This window comes from Carcharhinus amblyrhynchos, chromosome 25 (assembly GCF_965287045.1).
Source record: "Carcharhinus amblyrhynchos chromosome 25, sCarAmb.v2.hapA, whole genome shotgun sequence".
Classification (NCBI taxonomy): Eukaryota; Metazoa; Chordata; class Chondrichthyes; order Carcharhiniformes; family Carcharhinidae; genus Carcharhinus; species Carcharhinus amblyrhynchos.
The window spans coordinates 1,252,510-1,277,841 of record NC_137348.1 but is presented as its reverse complement, the minus strand read 5'-3'; the positions used below and the strand labels follow the sequence as shown (position 1 = coordinate 1,277,841).

Genomic DNA, 25,332 nt, shown 5'->3' with positions numbered 1-25,332 from the left:
GACTGAGATTGACCATCAGTGACAGGCTGAGATGATGGGTGATTAAGAAGGCAAATGGCATGCTTGCCTTCATCGGCTGGTGTGTTGAGTACAAGAGTTGGCAAATCATGTTGCAGCTATATCAAACCCTGGTCAGGCTGCATTTGGAGTATTGTGTGGAGTTCTGGTCACTAGCAGAAGGACATGGAAGCTCTGGAGAGAATGCAAAGAAATTCCAGTAAATCTATTCTGTGCACTGACATCCTCCTGAAAGTGTGGAATCCAGAATTGTGCACAATTCCTGAGCTGGTTTTAAATGAAATTTTCAGATAAGTTTGTGCTTTGACCACCTTACCTGCCTTTTGTCCAGCTGTGTGTGTGTGTGTGTGTGTCTGTGTGTCTGTGTGTGTGTGTGTTGGGGCGGGGGGCACGGTACTGTGGGGGGAATCACACTGTGGATAGATTGGGGAGTTATGAGGATGTGAATAGTGGACCTGTGGAGTGATTGGGACATTGAGGAGGGAGAATGGGGGAGAGCTGGTTCCTGAGTGCCGGGCACAGACTGGGCAGCAGCGGGGCAGTGATTAGATTTAGCAGCTGCTGTGCTGATGGATTTCCCAGTCGGAACCTTTGCAGTTTATCCTCACCGAGATATCAGCAGCTGAAATCTATGATGTTCAATAATGTCAGGATTGATGTGTTGTCATAAACCCCATTCTTTGGAGGAACTGAGAAACAGGGAAGACAGTCACGAGACGAAGATACTGGAGACAGAATCTCTGCCTGAGGGGGAGGGGGTTCTTAAGTTTAAAGTTTATTTATTAGTGTCACAAGTAGGCTGACATTAACACTGCAATGAAGTTACTGTGAAAATCACCTCTCGCCACACTCTAGGGCCTGTTGGGGTACACTGAGGGAGAATTTCGCACAACCAGCACATCTTTGGACTGTGGGAGGAAACTGGAGTATCCGGAAGAAACCCACACAGACATGGGGAGAACATGCAGACTCTGCACAGACAGTGACCCGAGCTGGGAATCAAACCCAGGTCCCTGGCATGTTAGGTGGCACTGTGACACAGTGGTAAGCACTGCTGCCTCACAGCACCAGAGACCCAGGTTCGATTCCAGCCTTGGGTCACTGACTGTGTGGAGTCTGCACATTCTCCCCATGTACACGTGAGTTTCCTCCGGGTGCTCCGATTTCCTCTCAGTCCAAAAGACGTGCTGGTTAGGGTGGATTGGCCGTGGTAAATTGCCTCTTAGTGTCATGGAGACTAGCTAGGGTAAGTGCATGGTGATAGGGCCTGGGTGGATTGTGGTCAGTGCAGACTCAATGGGCCGAATGGCCTCCTTCAGCACCATGTGATTCTATGATTCTATGAAGCAGCAGTGTCACTGTGCCGCTGGGAATCAGACCCAGGTCCCTGGCACTGTAAGGCAGCAATACTAACCATTGTGCCACCGTGCCACAAAGTGTCCCCAAAGTGTAAGGAGAGATTTGGTGGAACTGAATGCAACATCAGTTCTGGAAGGTTTGGGATTGATGGGCCGAACGGACATTTCACTTGGTGTTCTCTTAAAGCACACGACACATGCCTTCACACACTGAGAACCTTTACTGAGATTGTTTGGTTCAGTCTGAGACACACAACCCATTTATTTTGGAGGCCTCAGAAACCGAGTTGAGTTACTCAGGATAAAGTCATGGAAAAGTTGAGAGTGGGGAATGTGTGTCATTGATTCTGGAATGCAGTGATTTAAGCTGCTCCAACTCTGAGCTCATTACTGAGCGGGACTCTGGAAAAGCTAAAGAAGTGAATCAGACCATCCAGAGTCAACCAACCCATCAGACTGGAGCCCAGAGGGGACAGAGATCCCACTCAACCCTGTAACTCACTGAGTACAATGCACACCACTTCAACCAGAGGGTGTGTGTGAGGGTATGTGTGATTACGTTTGTGAGGGTGAGTGATAGGGTGTGTGTGAGGGTATCTGTAAGGGTAAATGTGAGGGTGTGCGTAGTTATGTTTGTGAGGGTGTGTGTGAGGGCGTTTGTGTGAGGATTTATGCGAATGTAAGGGTGAGTGTAAGGGTTTGTGTGAATATGTTTGTGAGAGTGAGTGTGTGTGTGAGGGTTTATGTGAGGGTGTGTGTGAGGGTGTGTGTGATTATGTTTGTGAGGGTAAGTGTTACTATGTTTGTGAGGGTGAGTGTGAGGATGTGCGTGAGGGTTTATGTGAGGGTGTGTGTGAGGGTGAGTGTGATTATGTTTGTGAGGGTGAGTGTGAGGGTGAGTGTGAGGGTGTGTGTGATTATGTTTGTGAGGGTGAGTGTGATTATGTTTGTGAGGGTGAGTGTGAGTGTGAGGGTGTGTGTGATTATGTTTGTGAGGGTGAGTGTGAGTGTGAGGGTGTGTGTGATTATGTTTGTGAGGGTGAGTGTGATTATGTTTGTGAGGGTGAGTGTGAGTGTGAGGGTGTGTGTGATTATGTTTGTGATTATGTTTGTGAGGGTGAGTGTGAGTGTGAGGGTGTGTGTGATTATGTTTGTGAGGGTGAGTGTGAGTGTGAGGGTGTGTGTGATTATGTTTGTGAGGGTGAGTGTGATTATGTTTGTGAGGGTGAGTGTGAGTGTGAGGGTGTGTGTGATTATGTTTGTGAGGGTGAGTGTGATTATGTTTGTGAGGGTGAGTGTGAGTGTGAGGGTGTGTGTGATTATGTTTGTGAGGGTGAGTGTGATTATGTTTGTGAGGGTGAGTGTGAGTGTGAGGGTGTGTGTGATTATGTTTGTGAGGGTGAGTGTGATTATGTTTGTGAGGGTGAGTGTGAGTGTGAGGGTGTGTGTGATTATGTTTGTGAGGGTGAGTGTGATTATGTTTGTGAGGGTGAGTGTGAGTGTGAGGGTGTGTGTGATTATGTTTGTGAGGGTGAGTGTGATTATGTTTGTGAGGGTGAGTGTGAGTGTGAGGGTGTGTGTGATTATGTTTGTGAGGGTGAGTGTGATTATGTTTGTGAGGGTGAGTGTGAGTGTGAGGGTGTGTGTGATTATGTTTGTGAGGGTGAGTGTGATTATGTTTGTGAGGGTGAGTGTGAGTGTGAGGGTGTGTGTGATTATGTTTGTGAGGGTGAGTGTGATTATGTTTGTGAGGGTGAGTGTGAGTGTGAGGGTGTGTGTGATTATGTTTGTGATTATGTTTGTGAGGGTGAGTGTGAGTGTGAGGATGTGTGTGATTATGTGTGTGAGTGTGTGTGTGAGGGGGTGTGTGATTATGTTTGTGAGGGTGAGTGTGAGGGTGAGTGTGAGGGTGAGTGTGATTATGTTTGTGAGGATGTGTGTGATTATGTGTGTGAGTGTGTGTGTGAGGGTGTGTGTGAGGGTTCCAACCTCGCTATTTGCCCTTCGACCTTTTCTCTGCAGTGGCTCCTCCTGCACAAGGAGCAGCTTTTGGGAATGGGAATGAAATCAAATTGGATAATATTCCTCACTTTATTGACGGAACCTTACAATCTGGTATTAATACACGCTGGAGAATCCCACTGGGAAGGGTGTGGGCTAATCCTGAAGCAATGGTGTATTGTGTCACCCCCTCGTTGTCTCCGGCTGAGCCACATTTACTGGTTTGTTGTGTAACTCCGGGGTTTACCCACAGCTCTGTAAAACACACAACAGTCACACAGTCACTGTCACTGCCCTCGCTAACTGTGAACCGAGAGTGGGTCATTTCAATAACAACATCAAGTAAACTTGCTGAGTGAGTTACTGAACAAACATTACAGAACTTCACGGCAGCAATGAGACTTTTCTTTATTCTTTCATGAGCTTGAATGTCACTGGCTGGCCAACATTTATTGTCCATCCCTAATTGCCCCTTGAGAAAGTGCTGGTGAACTGCCTTCTTGAACCGGTGCCGCTCCTGAGGTGTAGGTACACCCACAGTGCTGTTAGGGAGGGAGCTGCAGGATTTTGACCCAATGACTGTGAAGGAAGGGCGATACATTTCCAGGTCAGGATAGTGAGTGACTTGGAGGGGAATCTCTAGATGGGGGTGTTCCCAGGTATCTGCTGCCCTTGTCCTTCTAGGTGGTTGCAGGTTTGGAAGGTGCTGCATAAGGAACATTGGTGAGTCGCTGCAGTGCATCTTGTAGATGGTACACACGGCTGTCACTGAGCGTCAGTGGTGGAGGGAGTGGATGTTTGTGGATAGGGGGCCAATCAAGCAGTTTCTGTGTCTTGGATGGTGTTGAGCTTCTTGAGTGTAGTTGGAGCTGCACCCATCCAGGCAAGTGGGGAGTATTCCATCACACTCCTGACTTGCTCCTTGTAGATGGTGGACAGGGTTTGGGAAGTCAGGAGGTGAGTTACTCTCCACAGACCTGCTTTAGTAGCCACAGTATTTATGTTCAGTTTCTGGTCAGTGGTAACCCCTGGAAGTTGATAGTGGGAGGATTCATTGATAGTAATACCATTGAATGTCAAGGTACGATGGTTAGATTCTCTCTTGTTGGAGATGGTCATTCCCTGGACCTCGTGTGGTGTGAATGTTATCTGCCACTTGTCAGCCCAAGGCTGGATATTGTCCAGATTTTGCTGTATTTGGACACCGACTGCTTCGGTATCTGAGGATTCACAAACTGCGCTGAACATTGAGCAATCATCAACGAACATCCCCAAACAAAACAAAGAACAAAGAAAATTCCAGCACAGGAACAGGCCCTTCGGCCCTCCAATCCTGCACTGCCCATGCTGCCCTGACTGAACTAAATCCCCCTACCCTTCCGGGGACCGTATCCCTCTATTCCCATCCCATTCTTGTTCTTGTCAAGACACCCCTTAAAACTCACTACCATACCCGCTTCCACTCCCTCCCCCGGCAACGAGTTCCAGGCACCCACCACCCTCTGTGTAAAAATCTGTCTTGTACATCTCCTTTAAACCTCGCCCCTCGCACCTTAAACCTGTGCCCCCCTGGTGATTGACTCTTCCATCTGGGAAAAAGCTTCTGACTATCCACTGTGACCTTATGATGGAGGGAAGGTCATTGATGAAGCAGCTGAAGATGGTTGGGTCTAGGACATTACCCTGAGGAACTCCTGCAGTGATGTCCTGGAGCTGAGATGATTGACCTCCAACTACCACAACCATCTTCCTTTGTGCCGGGAATGACTCCAACCAGTGAGAGTTTGTCCCCTGATTCCCATTGATTCCAGTTTCACTTGGGCTGCTCGATGTCACACTCGGTCGAATGCGGCCTTGATGTTGAGGGGTTGTCACTCTCACCCTCACCCTCTGGAATTCAGCTCTTTTCTCCGTGTTTGAACTAAGGCTGTAATGAGGTCAGGAGCTGAGTGACCCCCTGGAGAAACCCAAACTGTGGGTCACTGAGCAGGTTATTGCTGAGCAGGAGCTGCTGGATCGCGCTGTCAGTGACCCCTTCCATCACTTTACTGATGATCAAGAGGAGACTGATTGGGCAGTAATTGTCCGGGTTGGATTTGTCCTGCTTTTTGTGTACTGGACAGACCTGGGCAATTTCCCACATTGTTGGGTAGATGTCAGTGCTGTAACTGTACTGGGAGAGCTTGGCTAGGGGAGCAGTAACTGTACTGGGAGAGCTTGGCTAGGGGAGCGGTAACTGTACTGGGAGAGCTTGGCTAGGGGAGCAGTAACTGTACTGGGAGAGCTTGGCTAGGGGAGCGGTAACTGTACTGGGAGAGCTTGGCTAGGGGAGCAGTAACTGTACTGGGAGAGCTTGGCTAGGGGAGCAGTAACTGTACTGGGAGAGCTTGGCTAGGGGAGCAGTAACTGTACTGGGAGAGCTTGGCTAGGGGAGCAGTAACTGTACTGGGAGAGCTTGGCTAGGGGAGCAGTAACTGTACTGGGAGAGCTTGGCTAGGGGAGCGGTAACTGTACTGGGAGAGCTTGGCTAGGGGAGCAGTAACTGTACTGGGAGAGCTTGGCTAGGGGAGTGACAAGTTCAGGAGCACAAATCTTCAGGATAATAATAGGATGTTATCAGGACCTGTCACCTTTGCAGCATCCAGTCTCTCCAACTGTTTCTTAACATCACATGGAGTGAATCGATTGGCTGGAGACTGATGTCTGAGACGCTGGGGATGACTGGAGGCCGAGACGGATCATCCACTCGGTACTTCTGGCTGAAGATTGTTGTGAATTCTTCAGCTTCACCTTCTGCACTCATGGGAGGCAGTGGCTAGTGTATTGCCACTGTAGAAGACCCAGGGTAATGTTCTGGGGACCCGGGTTCGAATCCCGCCACAGCAGATGGTGGAATTTGAATTCAATAAAAATCTGGAATTAAAAGTCTGCTGATGACCATGGAACCATTGTCGATTATTGTAAAAACCCATCTAATGTCCTTTAGGGATGGAAATCTGCCGCGCTTACCCAGTCTGGCCTAAATGTGACTCCAGAGCCACAGGCTCTTTAAAATGGTCTCAGTTCAAGGGTAAATAGGGAGTCGTTTCCCAGCGACACCCACACCCCTGAGAATCAATCAGCAATCATTGAGGATGGGAATATTTACGGAGCCTCCTCCGACAGTCCATTGTTTCATTGATCAGTTATAACTGGGGGAAAGGAAATTATGATGCAATTAGGCGAGATTTAGGATGCGTAGGATGTGGAAGGAAACAGCAGGGGATGGGCACAATTGAAATGTGGAGCTTGTTCAAGGAACACCTATTGCATGTCGTTGATCAGTGTGTACCTGTCAGGCAGGCAGGAAGTGGCTAAGCGAGGGAACCGTGGTTTACTAAAGAAGTTGAATCACTTGTGAAGAGGAATAAGGAGACTTATGTCAAGATGAGACGTGAAGGCTCAGTTAGGGTGCTTGAGAGTTACAAGTTAGCCAGGAAGGACCTAAAGAGAGAGCTAAGAGCCAGGTGGGGACATGAGAAGTCTTTGGCAGGTAGGATCAAGGAAAACCCTAAAGCTTTCTATCGGTATGTCAGGAATAAAAGAATAATTAGGGTAAGATTAGGGCCAGTCAAGGACAGTAGTGAGAAGTTGTGCATGGAGTCCGAAGAGATAGGAGAGGCACTAAATGAATATTTTTCGTCAGTATTCAAACAGGAAAAAGACAATATTGTCAAGGAGAATACTGAGATACAGGCTATTAGACTTGACGGGATTGAGGTTCATAAGGAGGAGGTGTTAGCAATTCTGGAAAGTATGAAAATAGATAAGTCCCCTGGGCCGGTTGGGATTTATCCTAGGATTCTCTGGGAGGCTAGGGAGGAGATTGCAGAGCCTTTGGCTTTGATCTTCAGGTCGTCATTGTCTACAGAAATAGTGCCAGAAGACTGGAGGATAGCAAATGTTGTCCCCTTGTTCAAGAAGGGGAGTAGAGACAACCCTGGGAATTACAGACCAGTGAGCCTTACTTCTGTTGTGGGCAAAGTTTTGGAAAGGATTATAAGAGATAGGATTTATAATCATAGAACATAGAACATAGAACACTACAGCACAAACAGGCCCTTCGGCCCACAAGTTGCACCGATCACATCACCTACCAACCTACAGACCTATCTATAACCCTCAATCTCATTAAACCCCATATACTCATCCAGAAGTCTTTTAAAAGACCCCAGCGAGTTCGCCTCCACCACCACTGACGGCAGCCGATTCCATTCACTCACCACCCTCTGAGTGAAAAACTTACCCCTAACATCACTTCTGAACCTCCCTCCCCGCACCTTAAATCTGTGTCCTCTCGTAGCGACCATTTCAAACCGGGGAAATAGCCTCTGAGAGTCCACCCTATCTATTCCTCTCAACATTTTGTAAACTTCTATCAGGTCGCCTCTCAACCTTCGTCTCTCCAGGGAAAAGAGTCCCAGTTCCCTCAACCTAACTTCATAAGGCATGCCTCCCAGTCCAGGCAACATCCTTGTAAATCTCCTCTGCACCCTTTCAATAGCTTCTACATCTTTCCTATAGTGAGGTGACCAGAACTGCGCACAGTACTCCAAATGAGGCCTGACAAGGGTCTTATAAAGTTGCAGCATTACCTCCCGACTCCTAAACTCAATCCCTCGATTAATGAAGGCCAGTACACCATACGCCTTCTTGACCACCTCCTCCACCTGCGAGGCCGATTTAAGAGTCCTGTGGACCCGGACCCCAAGATCCTTCTGCTCCTCAACACTACTCAGACTTCTGCCCTTGATAGTGTACTCGTTCATCCCGAATAATTTGATTAGGGATAGTCAGCACGGTTTTGTGAAGGGTAGGTCGTGCCTCACAAACCTTACTGAGTTCTTTGAGAAGGTGACCAAAGAGGTGGATGAGGGTAAAGCAGTTCACGTGGTGTACGTGGATTTCAATAAAGCGTTTGATAAGGTTCCCCATGGTAAGCTATTGCAGAAGATATGGAGACGTGGGATTGAGGGTGATTTAGCGGTTTGGATCAGAAGTTGGCTAGCTGTAAGAAGACAGAGGGTGGTGGTTGATGGGAAATGTTCATCCTGGAGTTGAGTTACTAGTGATGTACTGCAAGGATCTGTTTTGGGGCCACTGCTGTTTGTCATTTTTATAAATGACCTGGATAAGGACGCAGAAGGATGGGTTAGTAAATTTGCGGATGACATTAAAGTTGGTGGAGTTGTGGACAGTGAGGAAGGATATTGCAGGTTACAGAGGGACAGAGATAAGCTGCAGAGCTGGGCTGAGAGGTGGCAAATGGAGTTTAATGCAGAAAAGTGTGAAGTGATTCACTTTGCAAGGAGTAACAGGAATACAGTGTAATGGGCTAATGGTAAGTTACTTGGTAGTGTGGATGAGCAGCGAGATCTCGGTGCCCATGTGCATAGATCCCTAAAGGTTGGCACCCAGGTTGATAAGGTTGTTAAGAAGGCGTACAGTGTGTTAGCTTTTATTGGTAGAGGGATTGAGTTTCGGAGCCATGAGGTCTTGTTGCAGCTGTACAAAACTCTGGTGTGGCCGCACTTGGAGTATTGCGTACAGTTCTGGTCACTGCATTATAGGAAGGATGTGGAGGCATTGGAAAGGATGCAAAGGAGATTTACCAGGATGTTGCCTGGTATGGAGGGAAGGTCTTATGAGGAAAGGCTGAAGGACTTGAGGTTGTTTTCATTAGAGAGAAGACGGTTAATAGAGGCATACAAGATGATCAGAGGATTAGATAGGGTGGACAGTGTGAACCTTTTCCCTTAGATGGAGATGGCTAGCACGAGGGGACATAGCTTTAAATTGAAGGGTGATAGATATTGGACAGATGTCAGAGGTAGGTTCTTTACTCAAAGAGTAATAAGGGTGTGAAATGCCATGCCTGTAACAGTAGTGGGTTTGCCAACATTAAGAGTGTTTAAATAGTCATTGGATAAACATATGGACGATATTGGAATAGTGAAGGTTAGATGGGTTTTAGATTGGTTTCACAGGTCGGTGCAACATCGAGGGCCGAAGGGCCTGTACTGTGCTGTAATGTTCTATATTCTTTTTACAGCTGGAAGTGTCAGGGTTGGATCGGATGTGTTGGTTATGGAATCAGATCAAACTCCTACTCGCTGTTTGGCATGCAGTTAGCCCCAGTTGTGGCTTCACCAGGTTGACACTTAATTTTTAAATATGCCTGGTTTTGCTCCTGCCACGCCCTCTGCACCTTTTAAACACTCCCAGTAAAGTAGCAGCTCAGGGTTAGATACAGAGTAAAGCTCCCTCTACACTGTCGCCCCATCAAACACTCCCAGGACAGGTACAGCACGGGGTTAGATACAGCGTAAAGCTCCCTCTACACTGTCCCCATCAAACACTCCCAGGACAGGTACAGCACAGGGTTAGATACAGAGTAAAGCTCCCTCTACACTGTCCCCATCAAACACTCGCAGGACAGGTACAGCACAGGGTTAGATACAGAGTAAAGCTCCCTCTACACTGTCCCCCCATCAAACACTCCCAGGACAGGTACAGCACGGGGTTAGATACAGAGTAAAGCTCCCTCTACACTGTCCCCCCATCAAACACTCCCAGGACAGGTACAGCACAGGGTTAGATACAGAGTAAAGCTCCCTCTACACTGTCCCCATCAAACACTCCCAGGACAGGTACAGCACGGGGTTAGATACAGAGTAAAGCTCCCTCTACATTGTCCCCCCATCAAACACTCCCAGGACAGGTACAGCACAGGGTTAGATACAGAGTAAAGCTCCCTCTACACTGTCCCCATCAAACACTCCCAGGACAGGTACAGCACGGGGTTAGATACAGAGTAAAGCTCCCTCTACACTGTCCCCCCATCAAACACTCCCAGGACAGGTACAGCACGGGGTTAGATACAGAGTAAAGCTCCCTCTACAGTGTCCCCCCATCAAACACTCCCAGGACAGGTACAGCACGGGGTTAGATACAGAGTAAAGCTCCCTCTACACTGTCCCCCCATCAAACACTCCCAGGACAGGTACAGCACGGGGTTAGATACAGAGTAAAGCTCCCTCTACACTGTCCCCCCATCAAACACTCCCAGGACAGGTACAGCACGGGGTTAGATACAGAGTAAAGCTCCCTCTACACTGTCCCCTCATCAAACACTCCCAGGACAGGTACAGCACGGGGTTAGATACAGAGTAAAGCTCCCTCTACAGTGTCCCCCCATCAAACACTCCCAGGACAGGTACAGCACGGGGTTAGATACAGAGTAAAGCTCCCTCTACACTGTCCCCCCATCAAACACTCCCAGGACAGGTACAGCACAGGGTTAGATACAGAGTAAAGCTCCCTCTACACTGTCCCCATCAAACACTCCCAGGACAGGTACAGCACGGGGTTAGATACAGAGTAAAGCTCCCTCTACATTGTCCCCCCATCAAACACTCCCAGGACAGGTACAGCACAGGGTTAGATACAGAGTAAAGCTCCCTCTACACTGTCCCCATCAAACACTCCCAGGACAGGTACAGCACGGGGTTAGATACAGAGTAAAGCTCTCTCTACACTGTCCCCCCATCAAACACTCCCAGGACAGGTACAGCACGGGGTTAGATACAGAGTAAAGCTCCCTCTACAGTGTCCCCCCATCAAACACTCCCAGGACAGGTACAGCACGGGGTTAGATACAGAGTAAAGCTCCCTCTACACTGTCCCCCCATCAAACACTCCCAGGACAGGTACAGCACGGGGTTAGATACAGAGTAAAGCTCCCTCTACACTGTCCCCCCATCAAACACTCCCAGGACAGGTACAGCACGGGGTTAGATACAGAGTAAAGCTCCCTCTACACTGTCCCCTCATCAAACACTCCCAGGACAGGTACAGCACGGGGTTAGATACAGAGTAAAGCTCCCTCTACAGTGTCCCCCCATCAAACACTCCCAGGACAGGTACAGCACGGGGTTAGATACAGAGTAAAGCTCCCTCTACAGTGTCCCCTCATCAAACACTCCCAGGACAGGTACAGCACGGGGTTAGATACAGAGTGTGCTGCATTCTTGTAAGTTTTATGTTTCAATATACAAGATGGTTGATTTAGTGGGATTCCCACCTGTGCTCTGGGAACTAATATTAATCCTGAAGCAGAGCGTTAATATATGGGTTGTCTGATACTGATGATATTGGACAAAGAACAAAGAAAAGTACACCGCAGGAACAGGCCCTTCGACCCTCCAAGCCTGTGCTGATCATGATGCCTGACTGAACTAAAACATCCTGCTGCCCTCACTCAGTCAATGCCCCCCTGTTCCCTCCCTATTCATCTCCCCATTGCTGTTGATGAATGGATTTTTTGTATTTCTCCATTAGCAGAGTGAGGACAGTTCACTCACCTGCGTGTGAATGTGTCCACAGCTCTTACAGTGAGCTCTGTGCTCCCAGGAAGCTGATGGAAACGCTGACAGTGAGTGTGAGAGTCAGCTGGAGTTTTGCTGAGTTGTTACAGAGGTTGGAGGTACAGCACTGGATTCGGAGTCCGGGTAAATCCCCCTGTTGGCACTGCCGAGCTGTGCCACATCCACTGGATAAGGTGACACCCAACACCACTGAGAAAAGGACACAAGGTCAGCCCATTGCAAACACAGAACAACAAATCACTGACAAGATACAACAACCTGGGAATGAGGACAAAATAACCTCCCCATCGTACTGACCCCCATTACCCCCCACCCCCCCACACACTGACTCTCACTGGGGTACGGGTCCCACACACTGACTCTCACTGGGGTACGGGTCCCACACACACTGACTCTCACTGGGGTACGGGTCCCACACACACTGACTCTCACTGGGGTACGGGTCCCACACACACTGACTCTCACTGGGGTACGGGTCCCACACACACTGACTCTCACTGGGGTACGGGTCCCACACACACTGACTCTCACTGGGGTACGGGTCCCACACACACTGACTCTCACTGGGGTACGGGTCCCACACACACTGACTCTCACTGGGGTACGGGTCCCACACACACTGACTCTCACTGGGGTACGGGTCCCACACACACTGACTCTCACTGGGGTACGGGTCCCACACACACTGACTCTCACTGGGGTACGGGTCCCACACACACTGACTCTCACTGGGGTACGGGTCCCACACACACTGACTCTCACTGGGGTACGGGTCCCACACACACTGACTCTCACTGGGGTACGGGTCCCACACACACTGACTCTCACTGGGGTACGGGTCCCACACACACTGACTCTCACTGGGGTACGGGTCCCACACACACTGACTCTCACTGGGGTACGGGTCCCACACACACTGACTCTCACTGGGGTACGGGTCCCACACACACTGACTCTCACTGGGGTACGGGTCCCACACACACTGACTCTCACTGGGGTACGGGTCCCACACACACTGACTCTCACTGGGGTACGGGTCCCACACACACTGAATCTCACTGGGGTATGGGTCCCACACACACTGACTCTCACTGGGGTACGGGTCTCACACACACTGACTCTCACTGGGGTACGGGTCCCACACACACTGAATCTCACTGGGGTATGGGTCCCACACACACTGACTCTCACTGGGGTACGGGTCTCACACACACTGACTCTCACTGGGGTACGGGTCCCACACACACTGAATCTCACTGGGGTATGGGTCCCACACACACTGACTCTCACTGGGGTACGGGTCCCACACACACTGACTCTCACTGGGGTACGGGTCCCACACACACTGACTCTCACTGGGGTACAGGTCCCACACACACTGACTCTCACTGGGGTACGGGTCCCACACACACTGACTCTCACTGGGGTACGGGTCCCACACACACTGACTCTCACTGGGGTCTAGTCCCAATGGTTGCGATTCTCCCCTTCCCCCAAGTGACAGTTGTGAGTGTTGAGTGGGTGTTAGTAATTATGTACGGTTAATGACGATGTCTCCCTCACAGTCCTCCTGGCACAGCAGGAGTTACTGTGCTGATTGGGATCATACTTACCACTCTCAACCCTGATACAGAATCTGTATTTGAAACCATGGAGAGAGGGTGAACAGGTCACAGGCTCAGGGCTGGAACAGACGTCATTCAGTCGCTGGGAGCCACTCATCAGCTTACAGTGATAGCACTGCAGCGCTTCCACTAGGTAAACAAATCAGATAGGTCAACAAACACAGAACACAACCCCCCCAACTCAATAAACCACTAAATAAATAAACATCTCCTTTAATTCCCACAGACATCCCTCAGCACTGACCCTCTGACAGTGCGGCACTCCCTCAGCACTGACCCTCTGACAGTGCGGCACTCCCTCAGCACTGACCCTCTGACAGTGCGGCACTCCCTCAGCACTGACCCTCTGACAGTGCGGCACTCCCTCAGCGCTGACCCTCTGACAGTGCGGCACTCCCTCAATTCTGGAGTGAGTGATATCAGTGGGAAGAGACTGGGAAACACTGAGAGATTGTTACTTACCTCTCAGACACCAGCCTGACACGGTCAGTGTGAGCAGCAGGCTGTGTTGCAGAGAGCGCTGGGAACATCCCATTCCTCCAGTTCTCACCACCTTTCACACGCTGAGGTTTGGGTTTTGTTGTAACCAAACAGTAAATCCTAGTTTGCTCACTTTCTGCAAAATTATCTTTTTTCCTCCACCTTTTATGATGGAGAATGAATTTGTGCAATATTAAGGAAGCTCTAAAATCCTGGCTCTGGGATAATGTATCCCAGCAAGGTTGGAATATTGGGAATGTGGGTGAAAGACAGCAATCTCCAGGCTGGCTGCAGATCCGGACAGTCTGGAGATCCGGATTCCGAGCTCACTCCTGATCTCACCCTGTGTCCAGCTGCTGTCTGTCTGAATCTGCCACTTAGACACAGCCACCTGATCTACTTTAATCCAAAGAAATCTCCAAATGTGTAATTCCCCGGATTGTGTGGACTCTCATCCCATCTTATTGTGCAGGTTTGAACAAAGAGCAGGAGACAGAATGTTCTAAGAATCAACATAGAAATGATGTTTCTATAAAATCATATTATAAATACTTGACTCAGACAGCCCAGTGATGCACTGCCAGGGTCACACTGGGGATATTCATAGAAAGAAGTCTGACAACACCAGGTTTAAGTCCAACCGATTTCTTTGATAGTAAACTCACAAGCTTTTGGGGTTTGTCCCTTTATCACATCATGATATTCATAGAGTCGTAGATGTTTACAGCAGGGAAACAGGCCCTTCAGCCCAACTTGTCCATGCCACCCCTTTCTTTTTAATCCCAAAGCTAGCCCCAATTGCCCACGTTTGGCCCATATCCCTCTATACCCATCGTACCCATGTAACTGTCTAAACACTTTTTAAAAGACAAAATTGTACCCGCCTCTACTATTACCTCTGGCAGTTTGTTCCAGACACTCACCACCCTCAGTGTAAAAAAATGCTCCTCTGGAGACTTTTGTATCTCTCCCCTCTCACCTTAAACCTGTGCCCTCTAGTTTTAGACTCCCTTACTTTTGGGAAAAGATATTGACTGTCTAGCTAATTTATGCCCCTCATTATTTGACGTTACAAAGAGATATCGATAGGTCAATAAATGAGCTAAAGTGCAACAAATATTGCTGGCTTTGTGAACTCATCCACTTTGCACCGAAAGTAGATAAAACAAGAAATTTCTCATTGGTGAAAAGCTGGAAACATGGGAGGTCACAGGGAGGCGAGGAGGTCCAGATACTGAGATCACTAAAATATCAAGAGGAGTTACAGAAAATGATCAAAAGGTGAACGGAATACTGGTTTTATACCCAGAAGATGCTGAGGTCAAAGTGGAGTTACAGAAACCCCTGTTTAGACCACAGCTGGAGTTACTGGGAGCAAGTTTATTAACCCTGGAGGGAGTGAGTGTAGATTCACCAGAATGAGAGCTGGACTCCAACAGTTAAGTTACAAAAAACGCCTCAACTAACTTGGATTCTATCTTTTATATTCATTTGTGGGACGTGGGCATCGCTGGCTGGGCCAGAGTTTATTACCCATCCCTAGTTGCCCCATGAGAAGGTGGTGGTGAGCTGCCTTCCTGAATCGCTGCAGTCCGTGTGCTGTGGGTTGACCCTCAATGCCGTTAGGGAGGGAATTCCAGGATTTTGACCCAGTGACTGTGAAGGAACGGCCGATATATTTCCAAGTCAGGATGGTGAGTGGTTTGGAGGGGAACTTGCAGGTGATGGTGTTCCCAGGTATCTGCTGCCCTCGTCCTTCTAGATGGAAGTGGTCATGGGTTTGGAAGGTGCTGTCTAAGAACCTTTGGTGAATTGCTGCAGTGCATCTTGTAGATGGTACACACTGCTTCTACTGAGTGTCGGTGGTGGAGGGAGTGGATGTTTGTGGATGTGGTGCCAATCCAGCAGGGCTGCTTTGTCCTGGATGGTGTTGAGCTTCTTGAGTGTTGGAGCTGCACCATCCAGGCAAGTGGGGATTATTCCATCACACTCCTGACCTGTGCCTTGTAAATGATGAACAGGCTTTAGGAAGTCAGGAGATGAGTTACTCGCCACAGGATTCCCAGCCTCTGACCTTCTCTCGTAGCCACTGTGTTTATGTAGCAAGTCCAGTTGAGTTTCTGGTCAATGGTAACCCCAGGGACGTTGACAGCGGGGGATTCAGTGATGGTAACACCACTGAATGTTAAGGGGTGGTGGTTAGAGTGCCTCTTATTGGTGATGGTCACTGCCTGGTATTTGTGTGGCAAGAATGTTACTTGTCACTTGTCAGCCCAAACTGAATATTGTCCAGATCTTGTTTCACTTGGACATGGACTTCAGTATCTGAGGAGTCACAAATTGTGTTGAACATCCCCACTTCTGACCTGATGATGGGGGGAAGGTCATTGATGAAGCAGCTGAAGATGGTTGGGTCTAGGACCCCGCCCTGAGGAACTCCTGAAGAAATATCCTGGAGCTGAGGTGACTGACCCTCCACAACCGCAACCATCTTCCTATGTGCCAGGTATGACTCCAATCAGCGGAGAGTTTGCCTCCTGATGCTGGATAAAAGCAAATGACTGCGGATGCTGGAATCTGAAACCAAAAGAGGAAAAGTTGGAAAATCTCAGCAGGTCTGGCAGCATCTGTAAGGAGAGAAAAGAGCTGACGTTTCGAGTCCAGAAGACCCTTTGTCAAAGCTTGCCCCTGACACCGATTGATTCCAGTTTCACTTGGGCTTCTTCATGCCACACTCAGTCGAAGTTAAGGTGATAAGGAAAGTGAAGGTGTTAAACTGGGAGAAGGCTAATTAAACAATATTAGGCAGGAACTGAAGAATGTAGATTGGGGGCAGATGTTTGAGGAGAAATCAACATCTGGCATGTGGGAGGCTTTCAAGTGTAAGTTGATATCAGGACTGGCACTTTCCTGTAAAGATGAAGAATAAGTATGGCAAGTTTCGGGAGTCTTGGATAACGAGAGATATTGTGAGCCTGGTCAAAGAGAAAAAGGTAGTGAGTTTTAAGGGACATCTTGACAAATCCATGAATAGGATGGGAATAGAGAGATATGGTCCCTGGAAGGGTAGGGGGTCTTAATTCAGTCGGGCAGCATGGTCAGTGCAGGCTTGGAGGGGCCGAAGGGCCTGTTCCTGTGCTGGAATTTTCTTTGTTTTTTGATTACTGCCTTGATGTGATGGGCTGTCACTGTCACCCTGGATTTCAGCTCTCTTCAGTGTCAAACTGTGGCGACAAGGCGATTTTCATAGTAACTTCATTGCAGTGTTAATGTAAGCCAACTTGTGACTGATAAATAAACTTTACTTTTACCTCTTTCCATGTTTGAACCAAGGCTATAATGTTTTAATGTTTTAATCACAGAAAATGGCTTTTCTTCAAGGACTCGGAACATTCTGGAAGAATTTGTGTTTTTTTAAAGACACTATCCCATGAAGGGTTAATGTGAGGATTCTTGTTGCTGCTCCTGAAAAGCTGCATTTTACAAGAAAAGGTAACAAAGCAATTTTAAAGAAATTGGAAGCTGGCGACTGAGTGTTGCAGAGTTTCCCAATTCCAAAACCCAAGAGGGATGCACTGTGTGTGTATGTTGTGTGTGTGTTCTATGTTTGTGTGTGAGATTACATGTGTATGTGTTGTATGTGTGTGTGCAAGAGTACGTTGGGGAGATGATGGCCTCGTGGTATTATCGTTATTAATCCAGAAACTCAGCGAATGTTTTGGGGACCCGAGTTCGAATCCCACCAAGGCAGACGGTGGAATTGAATTTAATAAAAAATATCTGGAATTAAGAATCTACTGATGACCATGAAACCATTGTCGATTGTTGGAAATGCCGGTCTGGCCTACATTTGAGTCCAGAACCACAGCAATGTGTTTGATGTCAGCTGTGAGATGGCCGAGTTCTCAGTTGTTCAGGAAGGCAGCTCACCACCACCTTCCCGGGGCAACAAGGAATGGCCACTAAATGCTGGCCTGTCAGTGACGCCTACGTCCCACGAATGAACAACACATGCGTGTTGTATGTGTGTGTGAGATTACATCTGTACATGTTGTATGTGTGAGAAAGTTAGAATATTTATCAACGGGATATGTTATTCTTCCCTATTTCCTACAGTGTGTTAATGAGCTTTGTCTTTCCACTGGACAAATCTACTGGTTTATAATAAACAATGTTGTTGTTTATTGAGGAAACCGGGACACTGAGTGGTCAGTCTGAGATTAATGGGTAAAATACAGACCTAGTCACACAGCTCAGTGGAAATAATCATTCACATCAATGCTGAGACCCAGGGAGTGACGGATCCAGAGACAGGCAGTGCAGTCCGCGCAGCTCAGTCACTGGAGACGGACAGTGCACTCCGCGCAGCTCAGTCGCTGGAGGTGGATAGTGCACTCTGCGCAGCTCAGTCGCTGGAGGTGGACAGTGCACTCTGTGCAGCTCAGTCGCTGGAGGCGGACAGTGCACTCTGTGCAGCTCAGTCGCTGGAGGCGGACAGTGCACTCTGCGCAGCTCAGTCGCTGGAGGTGGACAGTGCACTCTGTGCAGCTCAGTCGCTGGAGGCGGACAGTGCACTCTGTGCAGCTCAGTCGCTGGAGGTGGACAGTGCACTCTGTGCAGCTCAGTCGCTGGAGGCGGACAGTGCACTCTGCGCAGCTCAGTCGCTGGAGGTGGACAGTGCACTCTGTGCAGCTCAGTCGCTGGAGGCGGACAGTGCACTCTGCGCAGCTCAGTCGCTGGAGGCGGACAGTGCACTCTGCGCAGCTCAGTCGCTGGAGGTGGACAGTGCACTCTGTGCAGCTCAGTCGCTGGAGACGGACAGTGCACTCTGCGCAGCTCAGTCGCTGGAGACGGACAGTGCACTCTGCGCAGCTCAGTCGCTGGAGGTGGACAGTGCACTCTGTGCAGCTCAGTCGCTGGAGGTGGACAGTGCACTCTGCGCAGCTCAGTCGCTGGAGACGGACAGTGCACTCTGTGCAGCTCAGTCGCTGGAGGCGGACAGTGCACTCTGTGCAGCTCAGTCGCTGGAGGCGGACAGTGCACTCTGCGCAGCTCAGTCGCTGGAGGTGGACAGTGCACTCTGTGCAGCTCAGTCGCTGGAGACGGACAGTGCACTCTGTGCAGCTCAGTCGCTGGAGGTGGACAGTGCACTCTGCGCAGCTCAGTCGCTGGAGGCGGACAGTGCACTCTGCGCAGCTCAGTCGCTGGAGGCGGACAGTGCACTCTGCGCAGCTCAGTCGCTGGAGGTGGACAGTGCACTCTGCGCAGCTCAGTCGCTGGAGACGGACAGTGCACTCTGCGCAGCTCAGTCGCTGGAGACGGACAGTGCACTCTGTGCAGCTCAGTCGCTGGAGGTGGACAGTGCACTCTGCGCAGCTCAGTCGCTGGAGGCGGACAGTGCACTCTGCGCAGCTCAGTCGCTGGAGGCGGACAGTGCACTCTGCGCAGCTCAGTCGCTGGAGGCGGACAGTGCACTCTGCGCAGCTCAGTCGCTGGAGACGGACAGTGCACTCTGTGCAGCTCAGTCGCTGGAGGTGGACAGTGCACTCCGTGCAGCTCAGTCGCTGGAGGTGGACAGTGCACTCTGCGCAGCTCAGTCGCTGGAGGTGGACAGTGCACTCTGCGCAGCTCAGTCGCTGGAGGTGGACAGTGCACTCTGCGCAGCTCAGTCGCTGGAGGCGGACAGTGCACTCTGCGCAGCTCAGTCGCTGGAGGCGGACAGTGCACTCTGCGCAGCTCAGTCGCTGGAGGCGGACAGTGCACTCTGTGCAGCTCAGTCGCTGGAGGTGGACAGTGCACTCTGCGCAGCTCAGTCGCTGGAGGCGGACAGTGCAGTCTGCGCAGCTCAGTCGCTGGAGGTGGACAGTGCACTCTGCGCAGCTCAGTCGCTGGAGGTGGACAGTGCACTCTGCGCAGCTCAGTCGCTGGAGGCGGACAGTGCACTCTGCGCAGCTCAGTCGCTGGAGGTGGACAGTGCACTCTGCGCAGCTCAGTCGCTGGAGGTGGACAGTGCACTCCGCGCAGCTCAGTCGCTGGAGGTGGACAGTGCACTCTGTGCAGCTCAGTCGCTGGAGGTGGACAGTGCACTCTGCGCAGCTCAGTCGCTGGAGGTGGACAGTGCACTCTGCGCAGCTCAGTCGCTGGAGGTGGACTGTGCACTCTGCGCAGCTCAGTCGCTGGAGGTGGACAGTGCACTCTGTGCAGCTCAGTCGCTGGAAACGGACAGTGCACTCTGTGCAGCTCAGTCGCTGGAGGTGGACAGTGCACTCTGTGCAGCTCAGTCGCTGGAGGTGGACAGTGCACTCTGCGCAGCTCAGTCGCTGGAAACGGACAGTGCACTCTGTGCAGCTCAGTCGCTGGAGGTGGACAGTGCACTCTGTGCAGCTCAGTCGCTGGAGGCGGACAGTGCACTCTGCGCAGCTCAGTCGCTGGAGGTGGATAGTGCACTCCGCGCAGCTCAGTCGCTGGAGGTGGATAGTGCACTCTGCGCAGCTCAGTCGCTGGAGGTGGACAGTGCACTCTGCGCAGCTCAGTCGCTGGAGGTGGATAGTGCACTCCGCGCAGCTCAGTCGCTGGAGGTGGACAGTGCACTCCGCGCAGCTCAGTCGCTGGAGGTGGATAGTGCACTCTGTGCAGCTCAGTCGCTGGAGGCGGACAGTGCACTCTGCGCAGCTCAGTCGCTGGAGGTGGACAGTGCACTCTGTGCAGCTCAGTCGCTGGAGGTGGACAGTGCACTCTGTGCAGCTCAGTCGCTGGAGACGGACAGTGCAGTCTGCGCAGCTCAGTCGCTGGAGGTGGACAGTGCACTCTGTGCAGCTCAGTCGCTGGAGGCGGACAGTGCACTCTGCGCAGCTCAGTCGCTGGAGGCGGACAGTGCACTCTGCGCAGCTCAGTCGCTGGAGGTGGACAGTGCACTCTGCGCAGCTCAGTCGCTGGAGGTGGACAGTGCACTCTGTGCAGCTCAGTCGCTGGAGGTGGACAGTGCACTCTGTGCAGCTCAGTCGCTGGAGGTGGACAGTGCACTCTGTGCAGCTCAGTCGCTGGAGGCGGACAGTGCACTCCGCGCAGCTCAGTCGCTGGAGACGGACAGTGCACTCCGTGCAGCTCAGTCGCTGGAGGTGGACAATGCACTCTGCGCAGCTCAGTCGCTGGAGGTGGACAGTGCACTCTGCGCAGCTCAGTCGCTGGAGACGGACAGTGCACTCCGCGCAGCTCAGTCGCTGGAGGTGGACAGTGCACTCTGCGCAGCTCAGTCGCTGGAGGCGGACAGTGCACTCTGCGCAGCTCAGTCGCTGGAGACGGACAGTGCACTCTGCGCAGCTCAGTCGCTGGAGGCGGACAGTGCAGTCTGCGCAGCTCAGTCGCTGGAGGCGGACAGTGCAGTCTGCGCAGCTCAGTCGCTGGAGGCGGACAGTGCACTCTGCGCAGCTCAGTCGCTGGAGACGGACAGTGCAGTCTGTGCAGCTCAGTCGCTGGAGGTGGACAGTGCACTCTGCGCAGCTCAGTCGCTGGAGGTGGACAGTGCAGTCTGCGCAGCTCAGTCGCTGGAGGTGGACAGTGCACTCTGCGCAGCTCAGTCGCTGGAGGTGGACAGTGCAGTCTGTGCAGCTCAGTCGCTGGAGGTGGACAGTGCAGTCTGTGCAGCTCAGTCGCTGGAGGCGGACAGTGCACTCTGCGCAGCTCAGTCGCTGGAGACGGACAGTGCAGTCTGTGCAGCTCAGTCGCTGGAGGTGGACAGTGCACTCTGCGCAGCTCAGTCGCTGGAGGTGGACAGTGCACTCTGCGCAGCTCAGTCGCTGGAGGCGGACAGTGCAGTCTGCGCAGCTCAGTCGCTGGAGGCGGACAGTGCACTCTGCGCAGCTCAGTCGCTGGAGGCGGACAGTGCACTCTGTGCAGCTCAGTCGCTGGAGACGGACAGTGCAGTCTGTGCAGCTCAGTCGCTGGAGGTGGACAGTGCACTCTGTGCAGCTCAGTCGCTGGAGGCGGACAGTGCACTCTGTGCAGCTCAGTCGCTGGAGACGGACAGTGCAGTCTGTGCAGCTCAGTCGCTGGAGGCGGACAGTGCACTCTGTGCAGCTCAGTCGCTGGAGGCGGACAGTGCACTCTGTGCAGCTCAGTCGCTGGAGACGGACAGTGCAGTCTGTGCAGCTCAGTCGCTGGAGGCGGACAGTGCACTCTGTGCAGCTCAGTCGCTGGAGACGGACAGTGCACTCTGCGCAGCTCAGTCGCTGGAGACGGACAGTGCACTCCGCGCAGCTCAGTCGCTGGAGGTGGACAGTGCACTCCACGCAGCTCAGTCGCTGGAGGTGGACAGTGCACTCTGCGCAGCTCAGTCGCTGGAGGCGGACAGTGCACTCTGCGCAGCTCAGTCGCTGGAGACGGACAGTGCACTCCGCGCAGCTCAGTCGCTGGAGGTGGACAGTGCACTCCGCGCAGCTCAGTGACCACACCCGGAACGTGGAAGGTTAAGAGATGATTTGACAGCAGTTTTCAAAATGTTCAGGGGAAGAGGGTGAAAGGAGCGAAACTATTTTCTCTGGGTGGGAAGTCGAGGGTGAGAGGACAGTATCTAAATATTAGAGGTAGACCTTACAGGAGTGAAATTGGGAAACACTTTGACACACAAAAGGAAATGGGACACGGGTGACTGTATGACATTGGGTTGCAGATCAGCCCTAATCTCACTGAAGAACAGAATAGCTGAAGGGGCTGAATGGCCTCTAACGGCCATTCCTATGTTCCTGTCCATATAAACCCGGTCTGGTACAGGCTGGGATTGAACTGGGAGTTTTCTGTTCTCTCTCTGACTCAGTTACTCTTTCCTGACAAACTGAATGGCTGCGGGAATGTTTTCCGGATGGAGGGGCTGAGAGTCAGGGAGCTGTGATTAGGAAGAGGCTGAGTAATGCAGAGAGTGAGTGCATGTATTAACTGATGATACATCGAGGATTGAGAGGCTGAAGGAAGGTAAATCCCAAAGTGCTCAGACAATCCAATCTGGCTGGAGGAAGTGGGTAATTAGTGTCGGTTTTCTTCAGTGTCACTGGTGCTCAGATCCTGACTGCCCAAGATAAACAATTCCTCAAACACAGCCGTCACTTTACCACACTTACCTGCAAAGATGATCCAACTCCCTAACAGGAATCCTCTTCATCCAGCCCATTATAAAGAGTGAAATCAGCCATCAGTCAGAGCTGGAGAAAGATCAGCTTCATGCGAGGTAGGTTCATTCAAACGTCTGACAGCAGCAGGGAAGAAACTGTTCTTGAGTCGGTCGGTACGGGACCTCAGACTTCTGTATCTTTTTCCCCAACGGAAGAAGGTGGAAGAGAGAATGTGCAGGGTGCGTGGGGTCCTTAATTATGTTGGCTGCTTTTCCCGAAACAGTGAGAAGTGTAGACAGAGTCAATGGATGGGAGGCTGGTTTGCGTAATGGATTGGGCTACATTCACGACCTTTTGTAGTTCCTTGCAATCTTGGACAGAGCAGGAGCATCTCCCAACCTTGTCCCACTCGTCCATCCCAGACCACCCGCACTGTCCACGCCACCCATGCTGTGTAGACTACGGTTCATGTCTGGTTGATTTGCCCTGCTCAGACCACCTGCCCCTTGTTATGTTGCTTTGGCTACCAAACTCTCAGAGGGGTCTTTGTGGTCCAATGATCTGAGTTGGAAGAGGAACCAGGAGACTCCAGCTCCTGTATCAGCCCAACAGACCCCCCTCACTGTGAGCCCCCACCCTGAGCTCCCTCTCAGAAACAACCATCCTGACTTGGAAATATATCACCGTTTCTTCACTGTCATTGGTCAAAGTCCTGGAACACCCTCCCTACCAGCACTGCGGGTGTACCTACACCTCGGGGACTGCAGAGGGTTTCCAAGGGGCAATTAGGGATGGGCAATAAATGCTGACCTAGGCAGCGACACCCACAAGCTCTCTCACACTCTGTGCTCTCCCCACGTCCCCCTTCCTCAACCACCCCCCCCAATCTCATGCCCCTCCCTGACCACACAATGCCCCTCACCCATGCTGCCCCAATGCCAGGCGTGGGACATTCCCTGGCACAGTCTGGACGGATTTGGACAGATCTAATCAGAGCGGTTCACAGACACTGGCTAGCCCATGTCACCCCACCCCCCCACCCCCCACCAGACGCTGCCTGGTCAGTGGGGAATGGCTCTGTCACCTCTCCAGCTCCTTTCAATCTCCACCATGTTCCCGTGAGTCACACCTGGTTGATCAGCTTGTGAGTCTGTCATTTGATTGGTTGGACACGTGAGGTAATTCAGACTGCCACCGAGGTGTGGAAACTGGTTTAAATTTTAAATTGAGGCAAAAAAGAAACTTGGGATCTGGGAATAGTGAGAAGAAAGTGAGTTTTAATGAGGGTTTGTCACAGCGTTAGTCACAATCACAGAATCTGGGTGGTAATCTCTGGGAAAAGCTGCACTGGGCAGACCCCCCCAAACCCAGCCGTCCCCCCACCTCCAAGCCCCCCCAGCCCCCCCCACTTCCACCCCCAAACATCCCCAAACCCCCCACCTCCCCCCCAACCCCCCCACCACCCATTTCCCCTCCCACCACCCCCCCAAAACCCCCACCTCCATCCCCAACCCCCCCCCACCACCCCCCCAAACCCCCCCCACCACCCACCTCCACCCCCCCCACCACCCACCTCCACCCCCCACCTCCACCCCCCACCTCCACCCCCCCCAAACTCCCCCCTCCACCCACCCCCAAACTCCCCCCTCCACCCACCCCCAAACTCCCCCCTCCACCCACCTCCAACCCCAACCCCCCACCACCACCACCACCACCACCACCCATCTCCCCCCCACCTCCCCCCCCCCATCTCCCCCCCACCTCCCCCCCCCCATCTCCCCCCCACCTCCCCCCCCCCAAACACCCCACCTCAAACGAAGGGCAAGGTTGAGAAGGTGGTGGCCTCAGCTGGTGCAGGAATTGAACCCACGCTGTTGGCATCGCTCAGCATCACTAACCACTGTCCAGCCACCTGAGCTAAATCATCACCTGTACACCAGGGTGAATGGGGAGATCAGCCTATGGTCACCTGGGACTGTGATGACATTACCGAGCAGATCACTGTTTCATTGCCCCCTGCCTCCCCCCCCCCAGAGAGGGTCTATCGATGGTCAGACCCTCTCCCAGCTCCCCAAAGAGGGTCTATCGGAGGCCAGACCCTCTCCCAGCTCCCCAAAGAGGGTCTATCGGAGGCCAGACCCTCTCCCAGCTCCCCAGAGAGGGTCTATTGGAGGCCAGACCCTCTCCCAGCTCCCCAGAGAGGGTCTATCGATGGTCAGACCCTCTCCCAGCTCCCCAGAGAGGGTCTATCGGTGGCCAGACCCTCTCCCAGCTCCCCAGAGAGGGTCTATCGGTGGCCAGACCCTCTCCCAGCTCCCCA

The 25,332-nt window shown here is 51.7% G+C and overlaps 1 protein-coding gene across 1 annotated transcript; it reads right to left on the bottom strand.

The window, feature by feature from the left end:
• Positions 1 to 3,499: 3,499 nt before the first annotated feature.
• On the bottom strand, positions 3,500 to 14,255 carry LOC145358367 (uncharacterized). The gene is made up of 4 exons (XM_080212351.1): positions 13,891 to 14,255; positions 13,417 to 13,557; positions 11,780 to 11,992; positions 3,500 to 3,632 (listed from the first exon to the last, which is right to left on the bottom strand). The coding sequence occupies exons 1-3, from the start codon at positions 13,961 to 13,963 to the stop codon at positions 11,805 to 11,807; spliced, it is 402 nt and encodes a 133-aa protein (XP_080068477.1). The 5' UTR covers positions 13,964 to 14,255; the 3' UTR covers positions 3,500 to 3,632; positions 11,780 to 11,804.
• Positions 14,256 to 25,332: the final 11,077 nt, after the last annotated feature.